Here is a 19,290-nt window from a genome sequence, read left to right on the forward strand (position 1 = left end):
AGAAACCCTTAGAAATATTTGTTTATAAGTGCTAAAGTGAGATAAAAGTTTTTTAGCACTGAGCAAAGTAACAGTTAAGGACAAGTAACCTCTTCCTAGAATAGATGATCTATTTGATCAGTTAAAGGGAGCAATAGTGTATCAGTTAAAGGGGGCAATAGTGTTCTCTAAAACAGACCTGCGCTTTGGGTACCATCAGTTGGAAGTGAAAGAAAGTGATACACCCAGAACAGTTTCCAGGACTAGATATGGACACTACGAATTTGTAGTCATGCCATTTGGTGTGACTAATGCACCTATGGTCTCCAGAGACTTTATAACAGGCCTTCCAAGGACCACTAATGGGTACGATACGATATGAATGATAGAGGACCGAGAAGTTAAGAGACTAAGGAACAAAGAGTATCATTAGTGAAAGTCATTTAGAACCAGAAGCACGAGAAAGTTATTTAGGAGCGTGAGGACAGTATGAGACAGAAGTATCTGGAATTATTCTAAGTTCGAGGACGAACTTTTTATAAGGTATGAGAGATTGTAACGACCCAAATTTTCTCATTTGGAGTTCTAATAGTGGTTAAAAATATTTAGAAATGCTTTAGAAAAATTGAAGGAAGAGACATTTTAAACCAATAAGTTTCGAAAATAGGAATTTTGAAAATTTCTAAGGAAAATAAACTTAGTTTTAAAATGAATTCAAAAATGATATTGATGCTCTCTCTTAATTAAACACTTCTTTAGAAAATTCTTGTTAACCACAAAAAAAATTATACCTGTGTCTAGGGGTCTAGGAGTTCATAGGTTGACTTAAGGATTTATAAGCTTAAATATTGGTCAACAATCATTTTCAAAGAATATATTGATTTTTTAAAAAGTATATATATAATTACATTGAATAAATCAATGTTTATAAATTAATAATAAATTGATAAATTTTCAAAAATATCTTCCATTTATTTTTCTTAATATCTCACTTATTCTAGATTTTTAAACATATAACTTTATGGTTGTGAGAGATGATTTTGTGAAATTTTAGTTATTAAGATTCTTCGTTTGATTTTTGATCCAATTCATCACTTAATTCTAGAATTAAAATGTTAATTAATTTTGGGTTACTCAATTTGTTAAGATTAAATTCAAAATTGATTTCAAATGAAAATTTAGTATTAATTATGAATTAATTTAAGTTAAAATTAACTAAATAAGTTAAGATAAAATTAAACTTAATTTTGGATTAATTAAGTTAAAGGTAATTATAGATTAAATTTATTAATTAAGTTTAAGTTAATTTTGATTTAAATTAGATTGGTTGAAATTATTAAGTTCATTTAAACATGGATTAATTTCATATTAAATTAAATAATTCCTAAATTAATTAAGTTGAGAATTAAATTTTGATTAATTTAATTAATTAAATTAATTAAATTTGTTAAGTTAAATTGATAATTAATTTTGAATTAAATGAGTAATTAAATAATTATTGTTATAATTAAATTAAATAAATATTGTTTATTTATTTATTTTGGATTAATTTAATTTATGTTGAATTTAAGATTAATTAATTTAGAATTATTAAGGTTAATTGTTAAAGTTAATTAATTAAGGATTAATTTAAAGTTAATTAAGTTGAATTTTAAAGTTAATTAATATAATTAGTTTGGTTTAAGTTAAATTTAATTAATTTCAAATTAATTTAGTAATTAATTATGTATTTATTAATTAAGAATAATTGATTCATTAACTTATTGATTAAATTAGATTAATTGATTAAGTTGATTAACTTAATTTAACTTTAATTGTTAATTTCATATTTAAATAATTTGATTAAGTAAGGGATAAATTGAAATTAATTTAGTTAAGTTAGTTTAGTTGATTAGGTTTCTAATTAATTAGAATTAAGATTAACATAATGGATTAATTAATTTTTATAGTTAATAATTAATTAGGTTTTAGATTAAGTTAAAATTAATTAAGAATTAATTTATTAGTTTTATATTAATTTTAGATTATTATTAATTAAGTTATGAATTAATGGTGGATTAATTACTTTTAATTGATTTTAGATTAATTAAGTTAATTTTGAATTGATGATTATTATTTGGTGGATTAATTTAGGTTAAATAGTTTGATTATTGGTTGATTAATTGAAAAAAAAAAGTTGTTTGACCCTTATTAAATTCAAACTTAGTTTTGGATTCATCAAAAAGGAGTTTATAGGATAAGTTTTAAAATTATGGTGAGACACAAAAGACATTATTAAAATAACCACATCTGAGATAACTTTCCAAAAATGACCAACTCAAAGAACTTAATACTAGGTTTTGATCTAACTAGCTCATATTGTAGCTTGATCCACTAAGTCTAATGTACCAAGTAGAACACATATTATTCAACCTAGGCATACCTTCGATAAAGTTTTCTTAGCCTACTATTATCTCAATCCATTCTGATGTTATGTTGTCAAGGTCGATTAAACCTTTTTATTTCTAACCATCTAATCTAAGCAAGGAAATAAAACTAAACATGCATATTTGAAAGTTAAAACAATCAATTTAACCAGAGTAAATTAATTTTCTTTTAGCTCCTCTTGAATCATAGCTTAGATATGGTCTATTTAGGTAATAAATTTGGTCCTTCGGGATCCAATATTGGTTTGGTTTAGTTGAGTTAAGTAAAAATGTTTTGGGGACCCATACTTGGACTTGGTTTCTAATATTTTGACTAATCAAAGACAAGTACGACTTATTTGTTGTGTTAGCATTGTACCTGAGTCTAAATTTGTTGTGCATTGCTTGTTGGGACCCAAAGATCATATTCAAATTCTTGGACCCCAAATCAAACTTTTCCAGCATTTTCTTGAGTCCCTCAACTTGATCTTTTATGATAGAATTTTCTTCCTCATGTTTTACAACTTGAGTTGAAGTTCCCTCCTGAACACACTTAGTTGAGGGGTTCAAGTTGACTTAGCTCCTTAAGTTGTTTAACTTTCTTAAGTAGCAAGTTGATCTAATCCTCGGACTTAATCAATTTTTTAAATAAAAATTTTATAATTTAATGCATTTGAATTTCTAAAAATGAATTTACCTCATCTAGTCCTTATTAAACGAATATGGATTCGTGGCTTCTTTCAGACTCAAAATCAGACTCGGACTCGAGTTGTGTTCTTACCATATGTGCCTTGAAGCTCATTTTCTTTGGTTCCACTAGATCTGACTCCTCCAATGAAGATTTGTCCCAAGAAGCCTTGAGCGCTTTCATCAAATTCCTTCTATTGAACTTCTTTTTAGTAAACATCGAATCTGACTCGCTCTCAAGTTCTTGTTTTAGCTTTGACTTGGACTTAGCCTCCTTGATCTTATTTTGTCCTTCATACAAAGCTATATCCTTCTCGATCTGGCTAATGCTAGTTTGCTCATGTAAATCTAATTTAAAAAATAATTCATCTAATTTTATAATGGAAAGATCCTTCAAAACTTTATAGGCATCTACCATCGATGCCCACAGTGCATTTCTAGGGAAGGAGTTTAATGTGTACCTTATCACGTCTCGATTTTCTAGATGGTGGCCAATGAGGTGAAGTCCGTTGATAATGTCTTTTATTCTTATGTGTAGTTGAGTCATGGTTTCTCCATGTAATATTTTAATATTAAACAATTTATTTAAAAGAAGATCTCTCTTTGTTACCATAAAGTCGTCGGTTCTTTCATGCAGCTTGACTAGTTAATCCCATAGTTCAATGGCATTTTTGATGGGGCTGAGTCGGTTGAGCTCTTCCTTTGTTAGACCACACTACAAGGTGTTTATTGCTTTATAGTTGATCTGAGCCTTCTTCTTCATCTCCGAATCTCATTTTTCAAGATCTAGTGGTTCTCCATTATTGCTTAGTGGTATGTATCCCTTTTTGATGTTGAACCACATGTTGATGTCAGATTTCAAGAAGCATTTCATACTCCTCTTCTAGTAACTAAAATATTCTCCATTGAAGTGGGGTGGAAGAACAGTGTTATAGTCTTCTTGGTGAGAGTTTGTCATTTTTATATAACAAAAAAATTAACCAAGACTTCGTCTTGGTATTAGTAGTGCAAAAAAAAAAATAATCGAGAAATGAATAAACGAAAACCAAAAAAAAAGTAGAAGAAAAATTTTGCTCGAAAATTATTGTAAATAAAAGATTAAAGAAAACGATAGCAGTCTTACTCTAATATCAATTGCTAGATCATAAGAAATCGAGAGAGGAGGTGAATCTCAATGCTTTAAAAAACTTTTCTTTTCTTTCGTTAAAGCTCGAGTACACAGCGGAAATAAAATAAAGAAGAAGACAAAAGACAAGTCTTTTTTACTTGGTTCAAAGCCTCTGACGACTCCTACTCCAAGTCTCGCCATCATCGATCACTTTTGTCGAGCAATCTACTATAATTAAATCATATAGAATGATATGATGATAGTAATAATTCTACTATCTTCAAAGAATAACTGCAAGTAAATAAAAAGGTTACCTGTAACAGTAGATTGAAGAGTAAGCTCAATTGTTGGATAGCTTCTCATAGCAGAAGTGTTGAAACATGCATGGGCAATCGTGGCAGTAGCAAAATAAATTAGAGATCAGAGTTGTTGCTAGCTTGATGCTCGAGGACTTCTTTTATAGGTAGTGTTTGATCGACTGAAAAATCATTTAGTCGACTGATCCTTCTATCAGTCGACTGAACCTCGCGCCTTCCTTCTTTTCATTGATCTGAATTGGATGATCTTGTAATTTTCACTGTTCAGTCGACTTAACAAGCCTATCGGTCGATCGAACACCGGAATTATCATTCCTACAAAGATTCGATCTGATTGCTTGTAACTTCCATATTGGGTTCGGTCAACTAATCACCACTATCGGTCAACCGATCCGCCTGTTTACCAAGTTTGTGAGTTCTGCCATTTCTGCTTGATTGGTCGACTAATCCTATGATTCGGTCGATCGATTTGCATGTTTAGCAAGTTGGTGAGTTCTGCCATTTCTGCTTGATCAGTCGACCAATCTTATGGTCCGGTCGACAAGGATCAATCGACCGATCTTAGTCAACCCGGAACTCAACTTTATCTGCAAAATAGAATTAGCACAAATACAATAATAGTACTCCTACAAAATAAAGTTAGAAAGATATATTAATGTATGAACAAGACAATAAGGACTTCAGATCTCAACTTAGAAATCTCTGTTGGTTTCTTCAGTTGGATCAGCGCCTAAGGTTTGTCCCTTTTGGGACACCACTGTTGGGGTTGCAAGGTTTCAAACATAGTCCCACATTGAAAACACATGGGAAAGATCATGGGTTTATAAGAGAAAAGATATTTCCATTGGCATGAGGCCTTTTGGGTAGAGCCTAAGAGCAAAACCATGAGGGATTAAGCCCAAAGTGGACAATATCATACCATTGTGGAGATATTTACATTCTTTTCTATTCTAGATCAAGAGGACCAAACACCAGGCAGGAAGTCCTAGTAGGTCGGGTGGACCGAGGGACAGGAAGACCTGGGTCGAGGATCGGATGTGGGAAGCCTGTGGTCCTTTGTTTGAGGGGGGGACTGTTGGGGTTACAAGGTTGCAAACATAGTCCCACATTAAAAACACATGGGAAAGATCATGGGTTTATAAGAGAAAAGATATCTCCATTGGCATGAGGCTTTTTGGGTAGAGCCCAAGAGCAAAACCATGAGGGCTTAAGCCCAAAGTGGACAATATCATACCATTGTGGAGATATTTACATTCTTTTTGATCCTACAACCATCTCACTACACTACCTCCAGTAGCTTACCTCGACTCACTTGCCAAACATCGGGTCCTCCAGACCTATTTGGACTTAATCGCTCAGCATTGGATCGATTGTCAGGGCTTCCACTTGACTCGATATCGAGTCCTCCAGATCTATCGGGTCCACCTACCAGATGTCAGGTATGTTGTCCGAATAGCCTTACAAACAAAAGTTAACACTTCTTTTGCTTTCTACTTTAGCAAAGACAAACACACATTAGTTAGTTAAAAAAGAATAGCATAAAAGTAAGAGACAAAGGGAATTTTATTTGGTTACAACCTAGATGGTTGTTAATGTTAGGATCGAAAAGCATTTAGATATCTCCATAATGGTATGATATTGTCCTCTTTGGGTCTAATCCCTCATGGTTTTACTTTTTGGACTCTCCCCAAAATGCCTCATATCAATGGAGATATCTTTCTCTTATAAACCCATGATCTTTCCCATGTATTTTCAATGTGGGACTATGTTTGACAACCTTGCAACCCCAACAATTCCCCCTCAAACAAAGGGCTACAGGCTTCCCACATTCGATCCTTGACCCACCAGGTCTTCCTGTCCCTTGGTCCACCCGACCTATTAGGACTTCCTTGCCTAGCCGCAACTAGGACTTCCTGCCTGTTATCTGGTCCTCTTGATTTGAACATAGGAGCCCCCACTTTCTTTATTCGAGGTCAATATTGTGCCCACATGGCTCAATTAGACCATAGCTTTTGTGCACAGTCAGCGGTTAAACCTTCTGGCAGTCTGGGCTCTGATACCAATTGTTAGGATCGAAAAGAATTTAGATATCTCTACAATGGTATGATATTGTCCACTTTGGGCCTAAGCCCTCATGATTTTGCTCTTGGGCTCTCCCCAAAATGCCTCATACTAATAGAGATATCTTTCTCTTATAAATCCATGAATTTTCCCATGTATTTTCAATGTGGGGCTATGTTTGGAACCTTACAACCCCAACAATTAATCCAAGGCAATGAAAAGCTCACTAAAATCTCCTTCTGGTGGAGAAGCCTCTTACAGCAGTTAAAACACTAAATTACAAAGATAAATAGAAATGAATACAGCGTGTTTAGCTTCTTGGATCAGAGTTGTATTTATAGCCCTAATCGGACGCCTGGAAGGGTTCCAGGTGCCTGGGCACGGATAAAATTTTATCCGCTTCGCAACGACTCATGACAACTATCTTGTCGATAAAGTTTTTGGTTCGGGCGCCTGGACCAGCTTCGGGCGCCCAAACTAGGCTATACTAGGGCGTGTACTAGGGGCGCCCTCGCTGACCCAAGTGGTCCAGGAGCCTGGACCAATGAAGTCAACTCTAGTTAACTTTTTCTATCCAGGACTGCAGCTCTCGCTCCACTCGCTTGTTTCCAAGTCTTCCGCTCCGGTTCCACTTGCTTGGGTGATTTCGGTCATCCGGAATAGGACTCATCGTAACCCAATTTCCAACCTTCTTGAGCAACCTTCCGCTCTTGCTTCTCGTCCCTAGGAAATGTCGCGCGCCTCCCTCTCGTCCATCTGCGTACTATTCCGTAGCACCTCGTCCCTTGGACACACCAAGCCCGTCGACTCTCTCCCGTGCAATCCTTCTCACTAGTTGCATCTTTCGCTCGACTTCCTGTGCTCCTAAGTTCCTGTACACTTAGACACAATGGTTAAACTACAACAGGACCTAACTTGACTTGGTTGATCATATCAAAACTATCACGGGGTACTTACAAGGTCCACTTGACCCATCTAGACTTCCTGCCTGATTCCACGATCTGTTGAGACTTCCCTTGCCTAATATCGGGTCCAATTGACCTACTAGGAATTTTTGAGTTGAGCATTCTGTACACTGGATCAATTCATCAAATAATAACAAGACTTAACTTGAACTTTTGACAAATATCAAAAGATAGGTTCAATTATGGTGCTCCTGCACCAACAACGTAAACCCTCAAATCAAGTAAATGGATTGTGTTAGTGTTGTGTTGTGTTGATTCCTATGTGTCAAAGTCTTTCTACTATAAAATCTCTCATTCGACTCTAAGGAGATATTCAACCCCCTCTATCTCGCATTAGTTCTAACAAGTGGTATTAGATCTTGGTCGCCTTGGAGGACTCACATCTAAAGGAGAAGAAGTTCAATTGCAAAAATTGCAATGCAAGAGGGCTACAACACTACTTATCCACCTTTCTTCAACAGAAGCAACTTCCAATGCTGGAGAAGCCATATCGAATACTACTTGATAATGGACATTGACATGTGGTTCGCAGTGGCTAAGGGCTTTATACCTCCTATAACAGATGACGAAAAAAATCATAGAATCTGGAAGATGGACGACTAAACAAAGGAAAAATGGCATAGTCCAATGCGAAGGCAACGATCACTCGTCAATGCAGACTTGCCATGGATCAACTGAACAAATTCAGTCTATTTAGAAGTGCCAAAGAGATGTAGGATAATCTCATCGAACTGATTGAAGGCACAAAATACTCTAGGATTGTCAAGAGGAACCTCCTTATAAATCAAATGTAGAATTTTACATTAAAGAAGGGAGAAACGATAAGTCAATTTCATGGGAGGTTCAAGAACTTATACAATCAGCCTCCAGAGTTTTGATGTTTTACAAGAAACATGAGTTGGTTAAGGTTGACTGAATTGGTGAGAGAATCCAAGCAAGTTGAGGTTAATTGGATGCTTGGAAGTGAGTAAGTGAGAAGTCTAAGTAGGTCAATATTGATCAGACACTTGGCAGTTAAGTAAAAAAGTACAGTTATGTCAAGGTTGATCGATTGACTGATAAAGGAAAAGTCTAAACAGATTAAGGGAGATCAGATGCTTGGCAAGGGTAAAGTCTAATTAGGTTAAGGTTGATCGGATGTTTGGAAAAGGGAAAGCCCTAGCAGGTTAAAGAATGATATATTAGGCAAAGGTAAAACTCAAGCAAGTCAAGGGTAATCTGATGCTTGGTAAAGGAAAAAATAAATGTAGGGGAGTGTTCACTCTAGGTAGTGAGAAGACTATGAAAAGTAAACTATGAGGAAAGGGGAAAATTGTAGGGGAGTAAACCTTAGGCAATACAAGAAGTCTTGGAAGAGTGAACTCTTAGCAAGAACCGAGTAAGTCTAGTAGGTCAGATAGACTAATGGATTAGGTTTATTTTTTTTATGTTTGTATACTTGTCTTACATAAAACTAGAGTTGGAAGCAAGACTTGAGATTAGATGGATGCAACCGGACCACATCCAGTGTGAACCAAAGTTGACTCAGGTTGAACAGGACCTAAATTGGTCAGATCGATTAGACAACCAGACCGATCGACAAGATGGGTCTAGTTAGCCAGACTTCAGTTTTGGCGACTAGGTTTAGTTCAAGCAATCGAAAAAGTTCTAGTCGACGAAAAACTTGATAACAACAAGATCGCCAGAATCAATCTAGATCACGTGTAGCTTGGTCTTTGGATTAGATTTGACCAAGATTAGATCGACTAAACAGAGTTGTTAGGTCGACTAAAAAAGTTTATAAAAAGAAGTTCAAGCTCAGCCTTCATAATCAACAATTCTTAATTAATCCTCCTACTTTGTGCTTGAAAAGTGCCAAAGACTCTGCGTGTGAGATTCAGGAGGCTCCAGGACGATTATCATGTGCATTTAGGATCTCCAAAGATGATTGATTCTTTTAATGTTGTATTTACTTTAGTACTTGTGATTATTTTACTTGTGCTTGTATTTAATTGAAGTTTGTAAGAGATTTCTCTATCTCTGAAAAGTTTAATAGTTGACGGTGTTTCCGTATGTAGAACTTAGATGTAGCAATCCTGGGGGTTGTGAACCCCTATAGTGCATCCATATGGTTCTACAACTAGGACCATAAGTGAATTTTGATCCAGACTCAATAACGGGCAATGAGGTCTAGCCACAACTAACTTAGGTATGTAGAGGATGAGACTTAAATGGAAAAAAAATCATGGATGATAAGACTCAAGCAAAAAATACATGTTTATCACTAACTTTCCACAAATAATTTAGTGATGGTAAGAATACATTTGGAATAGGGAGAAGGGGAGAGATAAACTAGGACTGACCTTAGATTTTGAAAGGTCCGGTGTAAAAAAAAAAATCCTTTATATTTAAATAAAAAATAATAAAATCAATAGTATAAAAATAATTTTATTAACGAAACACATAAATTAAATTTATATTTAGAAATTTTAATGTCTAGAGAAATAGAAAAAGACCGATAAAAGAGGAAGAAAAAACTTTTTCAACTATTTCATAGGTATTTTTCTTTTTTATTAGACACTTTTATAAAAAAAAATTATAATATTTTAGAATTTATATTTAGATCTTTTTAATTTAATTTTTTAAAGACATTTACTTGAAAAATATATAAAAATAAAATGGTCCCATCTTTTTAATTTAATTTTTCCAATAAATTAGCACTCACTTAGCAAATTATTTAAAAATTACCAAAAAAAAAAAGAAGGGGCTCTATGGGTCAGCCCACCCAAGACGGGCTTGGGACAAACTCACAACATGGAGATTTAATATTAAAATTTAAAATTTAAAAATCTCACCTTTGGATAAGAAGGTGAGCCTAAACGTTGATCTTGCGACATTGTATAAAATGATTTTGGAAGACGAAAGCAACAATTGAAGGAAGAAGACGTAGGATCGTTGGGATAGAAGAGGTGAATAGTGCTTCTGATTTACACGTTCGTTTAAAATTAATCGGAGTAAAATGCTCAACGGAATAAAGACAAAAAGAAGGACAAGCAATCGCTAACACTTTGATTACTTGATTCGAAGCCTATGACGACTCCTACTCCAAGATCCGCACGTGAGAGTGCTTTCAATGGATAATCCACTAGTATTTTGAAGAAAGGTTACAAATATTATGTATAAGAACTACAATGATAAAACTGTAAACAAAATTATACCAACAACTTGTAAAGATCTAAAGTCGTAAGCCTTCGGTTGTTGGAGTAGCCTTTGGGCATCGTGGAAGCGTTTTCTGAGCAGCGCGCAAGAGTAGAAGATACTTGGAATGTTGTAATGAAGCTACTGGTTGAAACCTTTTTTATAATCCACTCTAGGCGCTTAGAACTTCCCCCGGGCGCCCCCCATAGGACTAACGTGGCGTGCTCTCATCGAAACTCGATCCGATAAAAGTTATCCACCTCCGGCTTCCCAGACCACTCCCAGGTGCCTGGACCGTGACGTAGGCCAGTCATCGTGTGCCAGATCAACTTTTGGCCATCCGGGCGCCTAGAGCAACTCCAAGCGCCCGAACCGCGAGGGCACCTGGCCAGGCACCCTATCCGGGCTGTTCGCCAATGAAGCCAGTCTGGGTGCCCGGACCACCATTTTCGCAAACTTTTTTTTTTCTGCAAAACAAGGTTAGTTCAGGCAATAATATTTAAAAAACTACAAGTTTTGACAACCTTCAAACTGTCCAGCCCTGACTTTAAGTTTCGTTGAAACTCTAGGTCCAAGGGCGTAGTCACTTGAGGATGAGGGGGTGCGACCCCCCCCCCCCCCCTCTCAGATTTAAAAAAAATCTTAGGTTTTCATGTAAATTGAATTACTCCCCTTTACAATGAGGAAGCAATGATTTGAGGTCCAAAGATTGGTGAATCACAACAATATCTTAGAAGAATCTGAAACGAGCAAGGAAAAATGAGGTATACTTTGACATGAGAGGGATCGAGGAAAACATAGTAGCTTGTCTCCATGGAGAGCAGGAGCTGGTGGTCATCGACGATGCAACAGAGGGCACAGACGACCTCGACAGATGTTTCCAAGCAGCGGAGGAAAAGAAAGACGACGACGCGATGGATTAGGAGTTCAGAATCACGAAGCTGCTTCCCAGCTGTCCACGCCCGGATCCGGCCCTCATCGGCCAGCGGCAGGTCCCAAGGACGCCGCTCGTGCACCACCCAGAGTGACTCCATGTGGTCGATCCGATTGTCGTATTGCATCACCACCACATTTTGATCCCTCGCCGCCTCTCCACTACAATGTCTAGAACCAACAAACCAAGGTCAATAGGTTAAGGAACCCCACAAGCTCCCACTCCATTGATTGGATTAAATTTTCATCTTATTTTAAAATTCTAAAAAATAGAATTTGTTCGACTAATTCAAATTACTCAACTCTTTTTTCCCCTTTGTTTTTTTAGAAAAATCATGTCAACAAGAAACTAGTTATTTATTAATTGAAGGAGAATTGAAAAGTTATGAACGTTATTTTAGTAGGTTGATAGTTGATAGTTATTTAGATCGAAATGGAAGTCTCAAACATAAAAATGTTAAATATTATGAGGAAATGAGGTCACAAATGATTCTTTGACTTTGAGTTATAGATAAGCTTTAGGAATTGACGGATTATTGTTTCAAATAGAACCAAGGACTAAGCATGAAATTTTGATTTTAAATTAATTTTCAACTATTTAAATTCAAAATTTAAGCTTTCAGTTTGTGAAAGTCGACCTACATTAATGTTTTTAAATAATTTATATTTTTTAAAATATTTTTGAATTTTAGAATTGGATAATTTAATTTTGTGTTGTATTAATTTTTTAAATTTATTGAATTCGACCCCTCTAATGGTAAATCCTGACTACACCCCTATCTAAGTCAGACTGACGCCTATTGTTCCCTCTTAGAGGAATGCATCCTCACGTACTCCTCTCAGGCGAAATTACTTTTTGTCATACCGATCCTCCAACCCGTCTAAACTTTTACTCAGCGACCAAGACTTCAAGACTTCATGTTGAACGTCTGATCCATGATTCGTCCAGTCTTCCACCTGGTGTCCGCGACCCCTAGGATTTTCACCTCGAATCCTCGATTCTAGGATTTCGCCCAAAGTCCTCGGTCCGCTAAGACTTTACCCAACCCCCCGGACTAGGACTTCATTACCTAACCATAGCTAGAACTTTTCACCTGCCTAATTGTAACTAGGACTTTCCTTTGCCTAAGATCAGTTAGGACTTTCTTGCACACTTAGTTCAACTTGTTAGAAAACAAGACAACTTAACTTTGAACCTCTTTGCCATTATCAAAATACAGGTTCGATCTGTTGGTGTGGTTAGCACTAACGGTTTAACCCAGGTTTTAATGAATTACAAAATAGGTTAAGTTAGTTTTGTTGTTGATCTAACACTCTGACCGAGTGTGCAGGAGAAGCCCAGACAGGTCGACGGGCTGACCGGACGTTTGGCACGAAGTCCAGCTAGGTCGACGGGCTAACCGGATAGCTGGCATGAAGTCCAAATGGGTCGACGGGCTGACCGGACATTTGGCACGAAGTCCAGCTAGGTCGACGGGCTGACCAGATAGCTGGCACGAAGTCCAGACGGGTCGAACGGCTGACCGGACGTCTGGCAGGTAAGTGGAGGTAAGTCACTGGAGGGAAGTGACTGTGAGGACGTGTTCCCGGGAAGGGAACTTAGGCGCCGATCTGACTTAGAATCATCTCGGAACTCTAAGTCGAGATCTTGACTAGATACCGGTCTCGGAGAGACGGAATCTAATTACTATTTTTCTTATCTATAAAATTGTGCTAACAATCTGTGTTGCAGGGTATAATTGCCTCGGACTAAAGTTTTTCTTGCAGGAAGGAGTCTGCTGGAAAACTTGGGTCTGAACGCCCGGGAGGTACCCAGGCGCCCGGAGGTCCGAGCGCCCGGAACAAGTTCGGGCGCCCGGAGGCAAAAATTATCTATATCGCTGCGTTGACACGTGGAGCTCACTGATTGGGTCAGCCACGTCATATTCAGGGCGCCCGGAAGGGATTCGGGGCACCCCGAACCTCCTATATAAGGAGGGTCAAGGGAGGAGCTTCAACAACAACTGACAGACTGCTCTCTTGTGCTCCTGCGACGCTGCGAAGCTACTCCGACTACGCGTTGTTCTCATTTTCCTTTTTGTCGGTATTATTATTGTTTTTTTTTTCATTAGCATTCTTGTACTTTAAGTTGTAATCAATATTCGAATTGCTAGTGGATTGCCCATCGAAAGCACCCTTGTGTGCAGGCCTTGGAGTAGGAATTGCCAAAGGCTTCGAACCAAGTAAAAGGTTCTCGTGTTAGCATTGCTTCATTTTTCATACTTTCCGCTGCGTACTCTTGTTGAAAAGTTTTAAATCGATATTCACCCCCCTCTATCGAGTTTCATGATCCAACAAGTGGTATCAGAGCAGGTACCACTCTGATTTGGTGCAACCACCAATCAGGCAAAGGGGGTGTTTTTTAAGAAAATTAGACATCATTTGTCTTTAAAATAAAACACCAATACAGATTTGGTGCAACCACCAATACGTCTTTCGTTTTTCCCTCCAAAACTATTTTTGAAAAATACATCGTCATCTTTTCACCATTGTTTAGTATTGACAAAATATTATATTTTCAAAAATTTGAACTAATATTTTTTTAATATTTTAATAATATTTTATTATTTTTTTCAAAAATAGTGAAATACTATATATTTTTTTCCAACACTGCTAATCCAAGACCAAGTCTTGGGACATTTTCTCTGTTTTCTTGTGTGAAAGACCAATGTCTCTTCAAGAAGGACGGAACCCCCACGAACCACCACCATACGATCAAGATTTTAACTACTGGAGGCGATTAATGGAATGCTTCTTAGGAATCTTAGATTTCGATAATGTGCTAATATTGAGAAAACCTTCTCAGGACTCCGAACTGAATAAAAATATAAGTAAAATTATTTGTAATGTTTTACCTAACAATATTTTATGCAGACTAGAAAAGTACAAGAATGCACATGAGCTTTGGACCCAATTGATCAAACTTCACGAGGAGCCGTTGGAGTTAGATGATTAAGTCGAAATCGAATCCAAACTTGAGTCAGATCCAACAGAAAAGCCTACTGAATTAGGGGTTGCGCTCAAGGTTAGTAATTACCAAAATACCTCTACTAATAGTAGTTTAAAGAATATGCATGTTAATTTGAATATTTCTGAAAATATTTGTACAAATAGTATAGCTGACAATACTTGCAAAAATACCCCTAGGATATTTTCTAATAAAGCAAATCTAATTAATTTATAAAATTCAGAAAATCTGAAAATAATTAATAGCCCTAAAAATTCAAATTTAAACCTAAACAAATTTGAAAATTCAAATAATAATGATGATAAGGTCAATATTAATCTGGATAAAATTAATAAATTGTTTAATAATCTAGACAATATCAAAAATCCTATCCAAACCCAGGATAATTTAATTAACAAAAAAATTAAGTTTTAAAGATAAGACTTATCTAATAAATTCAACTAATCATATTAACTTAAAAGGCAAAGAAAATATAAGGATAAAATCAAAGCTAAATTTAACAGACTTAAAACTAAATGTTAAAGATAACATATTAAACAAAGATAATCTAGAAAATTCAAAATTAACAATTAATGAAAGGATAAAAGATAAACGAAATATAATTCAAATAATTTAATTAATTCAAATTTAAAAATTAATAAAAACTTAAACATTAACAAGAAAGATAATTCAATTAACTTAATAAAATTAAAATTGAAAGAAAATTTAAATATTAAATATACTCGTTTAAAGAAAGATAATTTGACCAATTTAATTAATTCAAAATTAAAAACTTAAATTTAAAATACAAATTAAACATTAAATTTTAACTGAAACTAACTTCAATCATACAAAAATCTTAAAAGGAAAGCCAAAAATTCAGGGGGGGGGGGGGCTCTAGAATGGCTGGCACCTCCAAAACTCACTTATCCGACAGGGTAATCCAAACAAACCTAATGTAACGACCCACCTCCTACTAACTAGGTTGCGAGGCCGGACCGTCACGTTATGATGTGCTAACTATAAGGTGCGGAAATCTGCGCTATTTAAAATCTTACTCTGCTAATGACTATTACAGCCTGTAAGATTAGGTTCAAAGACCTTTCCTTTGATATACATACACTAGGGAAGGAACCCAAACTTTCTATTTGCTCAAAAGACTGAAATGAGACCCTTCCAGCTGAAATCAGACACTCCAATCAATCGGCTGATCGATTGGAGTCATCTAATCAATTCCCTGATCGATTCAGCGTGCTACTGTGCACGAAAGACTTTATGGATCGATCGGCTGATCGATCCAGCTATGACTAATCGATCCAGTGATCGATTAAGTGTGCTACTGTGCACGGGAGAAGTTATGGATCGATCGGCTGATCGATCCAGCTATACCAATCGATCCAGTGATCGATTCAGAAGCTCTCTGTTCACGAGGATAATTCCTCGATCAATCCAGTGATAGATTCCAGAGCTTACTGTTCACGAAAATCAACTCTCAATCGATCAACCGATCGATTGAGGTCCCTCCAATCGATCGGTCGATCGATTGGAGTTTCTGATTTTGCTGCAGAACTCTGATTTTAGAGCTCGATCATACACAACTCACTATAATAAACCTAAAATGCCTAGAGAACATTGTAATAGGTCTTCACTAACATTATGCATGATTTATTACTCATCAATAAGCTAACCAGTGTCCTAGGCATGGCATAAGCATGGTTTCACAATTCAGAATTCTTAAACATTCCAAAGGTACATAAACATTAAAAAGAACAAAAGGTTCTAATTCTTTAAATTTGCTAATTCCCAAGGGTCTTTATTCCAAGTTCCTGCCCACACACATCTTTGTAGCATTGAACTCCAACCTCCGCTAGTCCATCTTTCATTTACCTTTATCTGCAGTATAAGGAAAAAAAATATCTGTAAGCTTGGGAGCTTAATAAGAAACCATCTACCTCACAAAACATGCATACGATGCAATTTATGCTTTTAAAACATGCTATTTGAAATATATGCTGAACATTGCTAAACATGGATTCTAAAACATGGCATAATCACATACGATACATGGCAATCATAGCTAAGCATAAATCATCATGTGGATCCATAAGAGCTAAACTGAAATAAAAACTGAGCTACACTACTGCTACTGATGCTAAGCTGCTCTGTATTTACATAAACTATATTGTGAAGGTTTGAAAATCATACTGCTGATGGGCCCGACAACTGTACTTGTTGTGCGCGCATCTCTAACTAGACCCGGGGTTGCAAGTCCCGAATTTAGCAGAGTTACTAGGTTATCTAAACCTAGGGACGACTATGGGAGCCCAACCCAAGGACAACTGAAGTCCAGTACAGTGCCACTGAAAAATAAAATACTAATTTATAGCTAATATACCTTACCTTACTCTTACTAGGTTATCTGAACCTAGAACTAGGTTATCTAAACCTAGAGGCGACTGTGGGAGCCCACCCATTGGACCGTAGTCCTCTAAAAGCTGTAGCAAGACTAACTGTGCTATGAAATGCTTCTACTGTATTTATCTAAGCTATTGGAATGCCTATAGGGCATTTTACTGAGCTAAGCATTAAAGCAAACACTTGGTGTGCGCTAATTCATACCCTATATACTGAAAATTTTGCCTATGACTAGACTAATGCATAAAACATATGAAAAGCTACTTATACTGCAGGTGAGGGGTTTCTTACCTCTTGCTCAAAGTTTCTTACAAATCTAAACGCTAGGCTTCCGGTGGAGAAGATCCCTTTGTCGATCTCCTCGCGTCTACGTGCCCTTCTCGCGGAGAGGAATGTTCTCGTGATGGAGTTGTCACCGAAAAGTGTTCTTGAAGCCTTTGGGGACGGAACCCTAGCCCTTGGGCTTGGTGCGCCGAGAGAAGAAGAGAAGGAAGAGGAGGCATGAGGGTGAGGAGAGGAAGAATCCCGATCCAAAATAAACCCTCACTTAATTATTTCCCTATTTATATTAAGTGGGTAATTCGACCCAACTCTAACATAAATATAATTGATTCCCTTTTCTTTCAGCACGACTCTGTTGGGTTCACTTGGTTACTAGAGTCACCCTATAAGGCATAGAGTTTGCTAGGTCTCGGGTTCAATTCCCGCTTAGGCTACTTTATATTTCTATTTGTTTTTGCTACTTCCGCTACTCTAAAAATTATGTAAAAATATCCTAAAATTTCAGAAAAATACTAGGATATTTTATAAAAGTCTTTTGAGAATTTTTGGGCGTTATAATCCCCCATACCTTATAAAAAGTTCATCCTCGAACTTAGAATAACTCTGGGTACTTCTGTCTCATACTGGCTTCTGTCTCCCAAGTTGCCTCTTCTGCTGTGTGATTTTGCCAAATAACTTTCACTAATGGTACTTCCTTGTTCCATAATTTCTTAACTGCTCGATCTATTATCTGTATAGGCCAACTGTCATAGCTGAGGTCTTCGTGGACTGGTACCGACTGGGGCTCAATCACCTGGGTGGCATCTGTGGTATGCTTCTTCAGCATAGAGACATGGAATACATTATGGATAGCTGACATCTCCTGGGGTAGCTCTAGCTCATATGCTACTTTGCCAACTCTCCTTGTGATGAGGTATGGTCCCACATATCTGGGACTTAGTTTGCCCTTCTTCCCAAAACGCATTACTCCCTTCATGGGAGCTACTCTGAGGAATACTGTATCCCCAACTGAAAATTCTAAGGGTCTGCGCCGTGTATCAGCATAGCTTTTCTGGCGGCTCAGAGCTGTCTCTATCCTCTGGTGGATCTGCTGTATAGCTACTGTGGTATCTACTACTAGATCTGTCTGAAGTTCTAGTTCTTTTTGTTCACCACTCTCATACCAGCAGATTAGAGATCTATACCTCTGCCCGTAAAGAGCCTCGTAAGGTGCCATACCGATAGTGGCCTGATAGCTGTTGTTGTATGCAAATTCTGCTAAACTCAGATATTTGCACCAACTTCCTTTAAAGTCTAGGGCACACGTTCGGAGCATATCTTCGAGTATCTGATTCACCCGCTCCGTCTGACCATCTGTCTGAGGATGGAAAGCTGTGCTAAATTTTAACTTAGTGCCCAATGCTGACTGTACACACTCCCAGAAATGTGATGTGAATCTATTGTCTCTGTCTGAAATGATGTTCCGTGGGACTCCATGTAATCTAACAATCTCCTTGAGATACAACTGAGCTAGTTGTTCCATGGAGTAGGATATCCTGATAGCTAAGAAGTGGGCTGATTTAATCAATCTATCGACTATTACCCAGATAGCATCAAAACCATTCGTGGTTCTGGGTAATCCCACTATGAAATCCATAGAAATATCCTCCCACTTCCATTCTGGGATCTAAATGGGCTGCAGAACTCCTCCTGGTCTCTGATGTTCTGCCTTGACCCTCTGGCAGGTCAGACAGGTATTGACATATCTAGCGATGTCTCTTTTCATCCCCGGCCACCAAAAATATTTCTTTAGGTCTTGGTACATCTTGGTGGAGCCAAGATGCATCGCATAAGGAGTCCTTTGGGCCTCGTCTAGGATCTTCCTCCGTAGTTCCTCCTGATCTGGAACACAAAGTCTGTCACCAAAATGTAGCACCCCACTTTCGGACACTCTGAACTTTCCACTTTCTGATTCTGCTAACCCTTGCTTGATTTT

General features: G+C 37.0%; 1 protein-coding gene across 1 annotated transcript; it reads right to left on the reverse strand.

Annotated features, from left to right (window-relative positions):
• Nucleotides 1-11,373: 11,373 nt before the first annotated feature.
• Nucleotides 11,374-18,531, reverse strand: LOC122029210. The gene is made up of 2 exons (XM_042588149.1): nucleotides 18,500-18,531; nucleotides 11,374-11,803 (listed from the first exon to the last, which is right to left on the reverse strand). The coding sequence occupies exons 1-2, from the start codon at nucleotides 18,529-18,531 to the stop codon at nucleotides 11,374-11,376; spliced, it is 462 nt and encodes a 153-aa protein (XP_042444083.1).
• Between the last annotated feature and the right edge of the window lie 759 nt (nucleotides 18,532-19,290).

This window comes from Zingiber officinale, chromosome 10B, assembly GCF_018446385.1.
Source record: "Zingiber officinale cultivar Zhangliang chromosome 10B, Zo_v1.1, whole genome shotgun sequence".
In the NCBI taxonomy this organism is placed as follows: Eukaryota; Viridiplantae; Streptophyta; class Magnoliopsida; order Zingiberales; family Zingiberaceae; genus Zingiber; species Zingiber officinale.

Coding starts and splice junctions, on each gene's coding strand:
- LOC122029210 (XM_042588149.1), bottom strand. CDS start 18,531: ATGGCACCTTACGAGGCTCTTTACGGGCAGAG. Junction 11,804..18,499: donor GAGGCTCTTTACGGGCAGAG/GTATAGATCTCT, acceptor TGTTGGTTCTAG/ACATTGTAGTGGAGAGGCGG.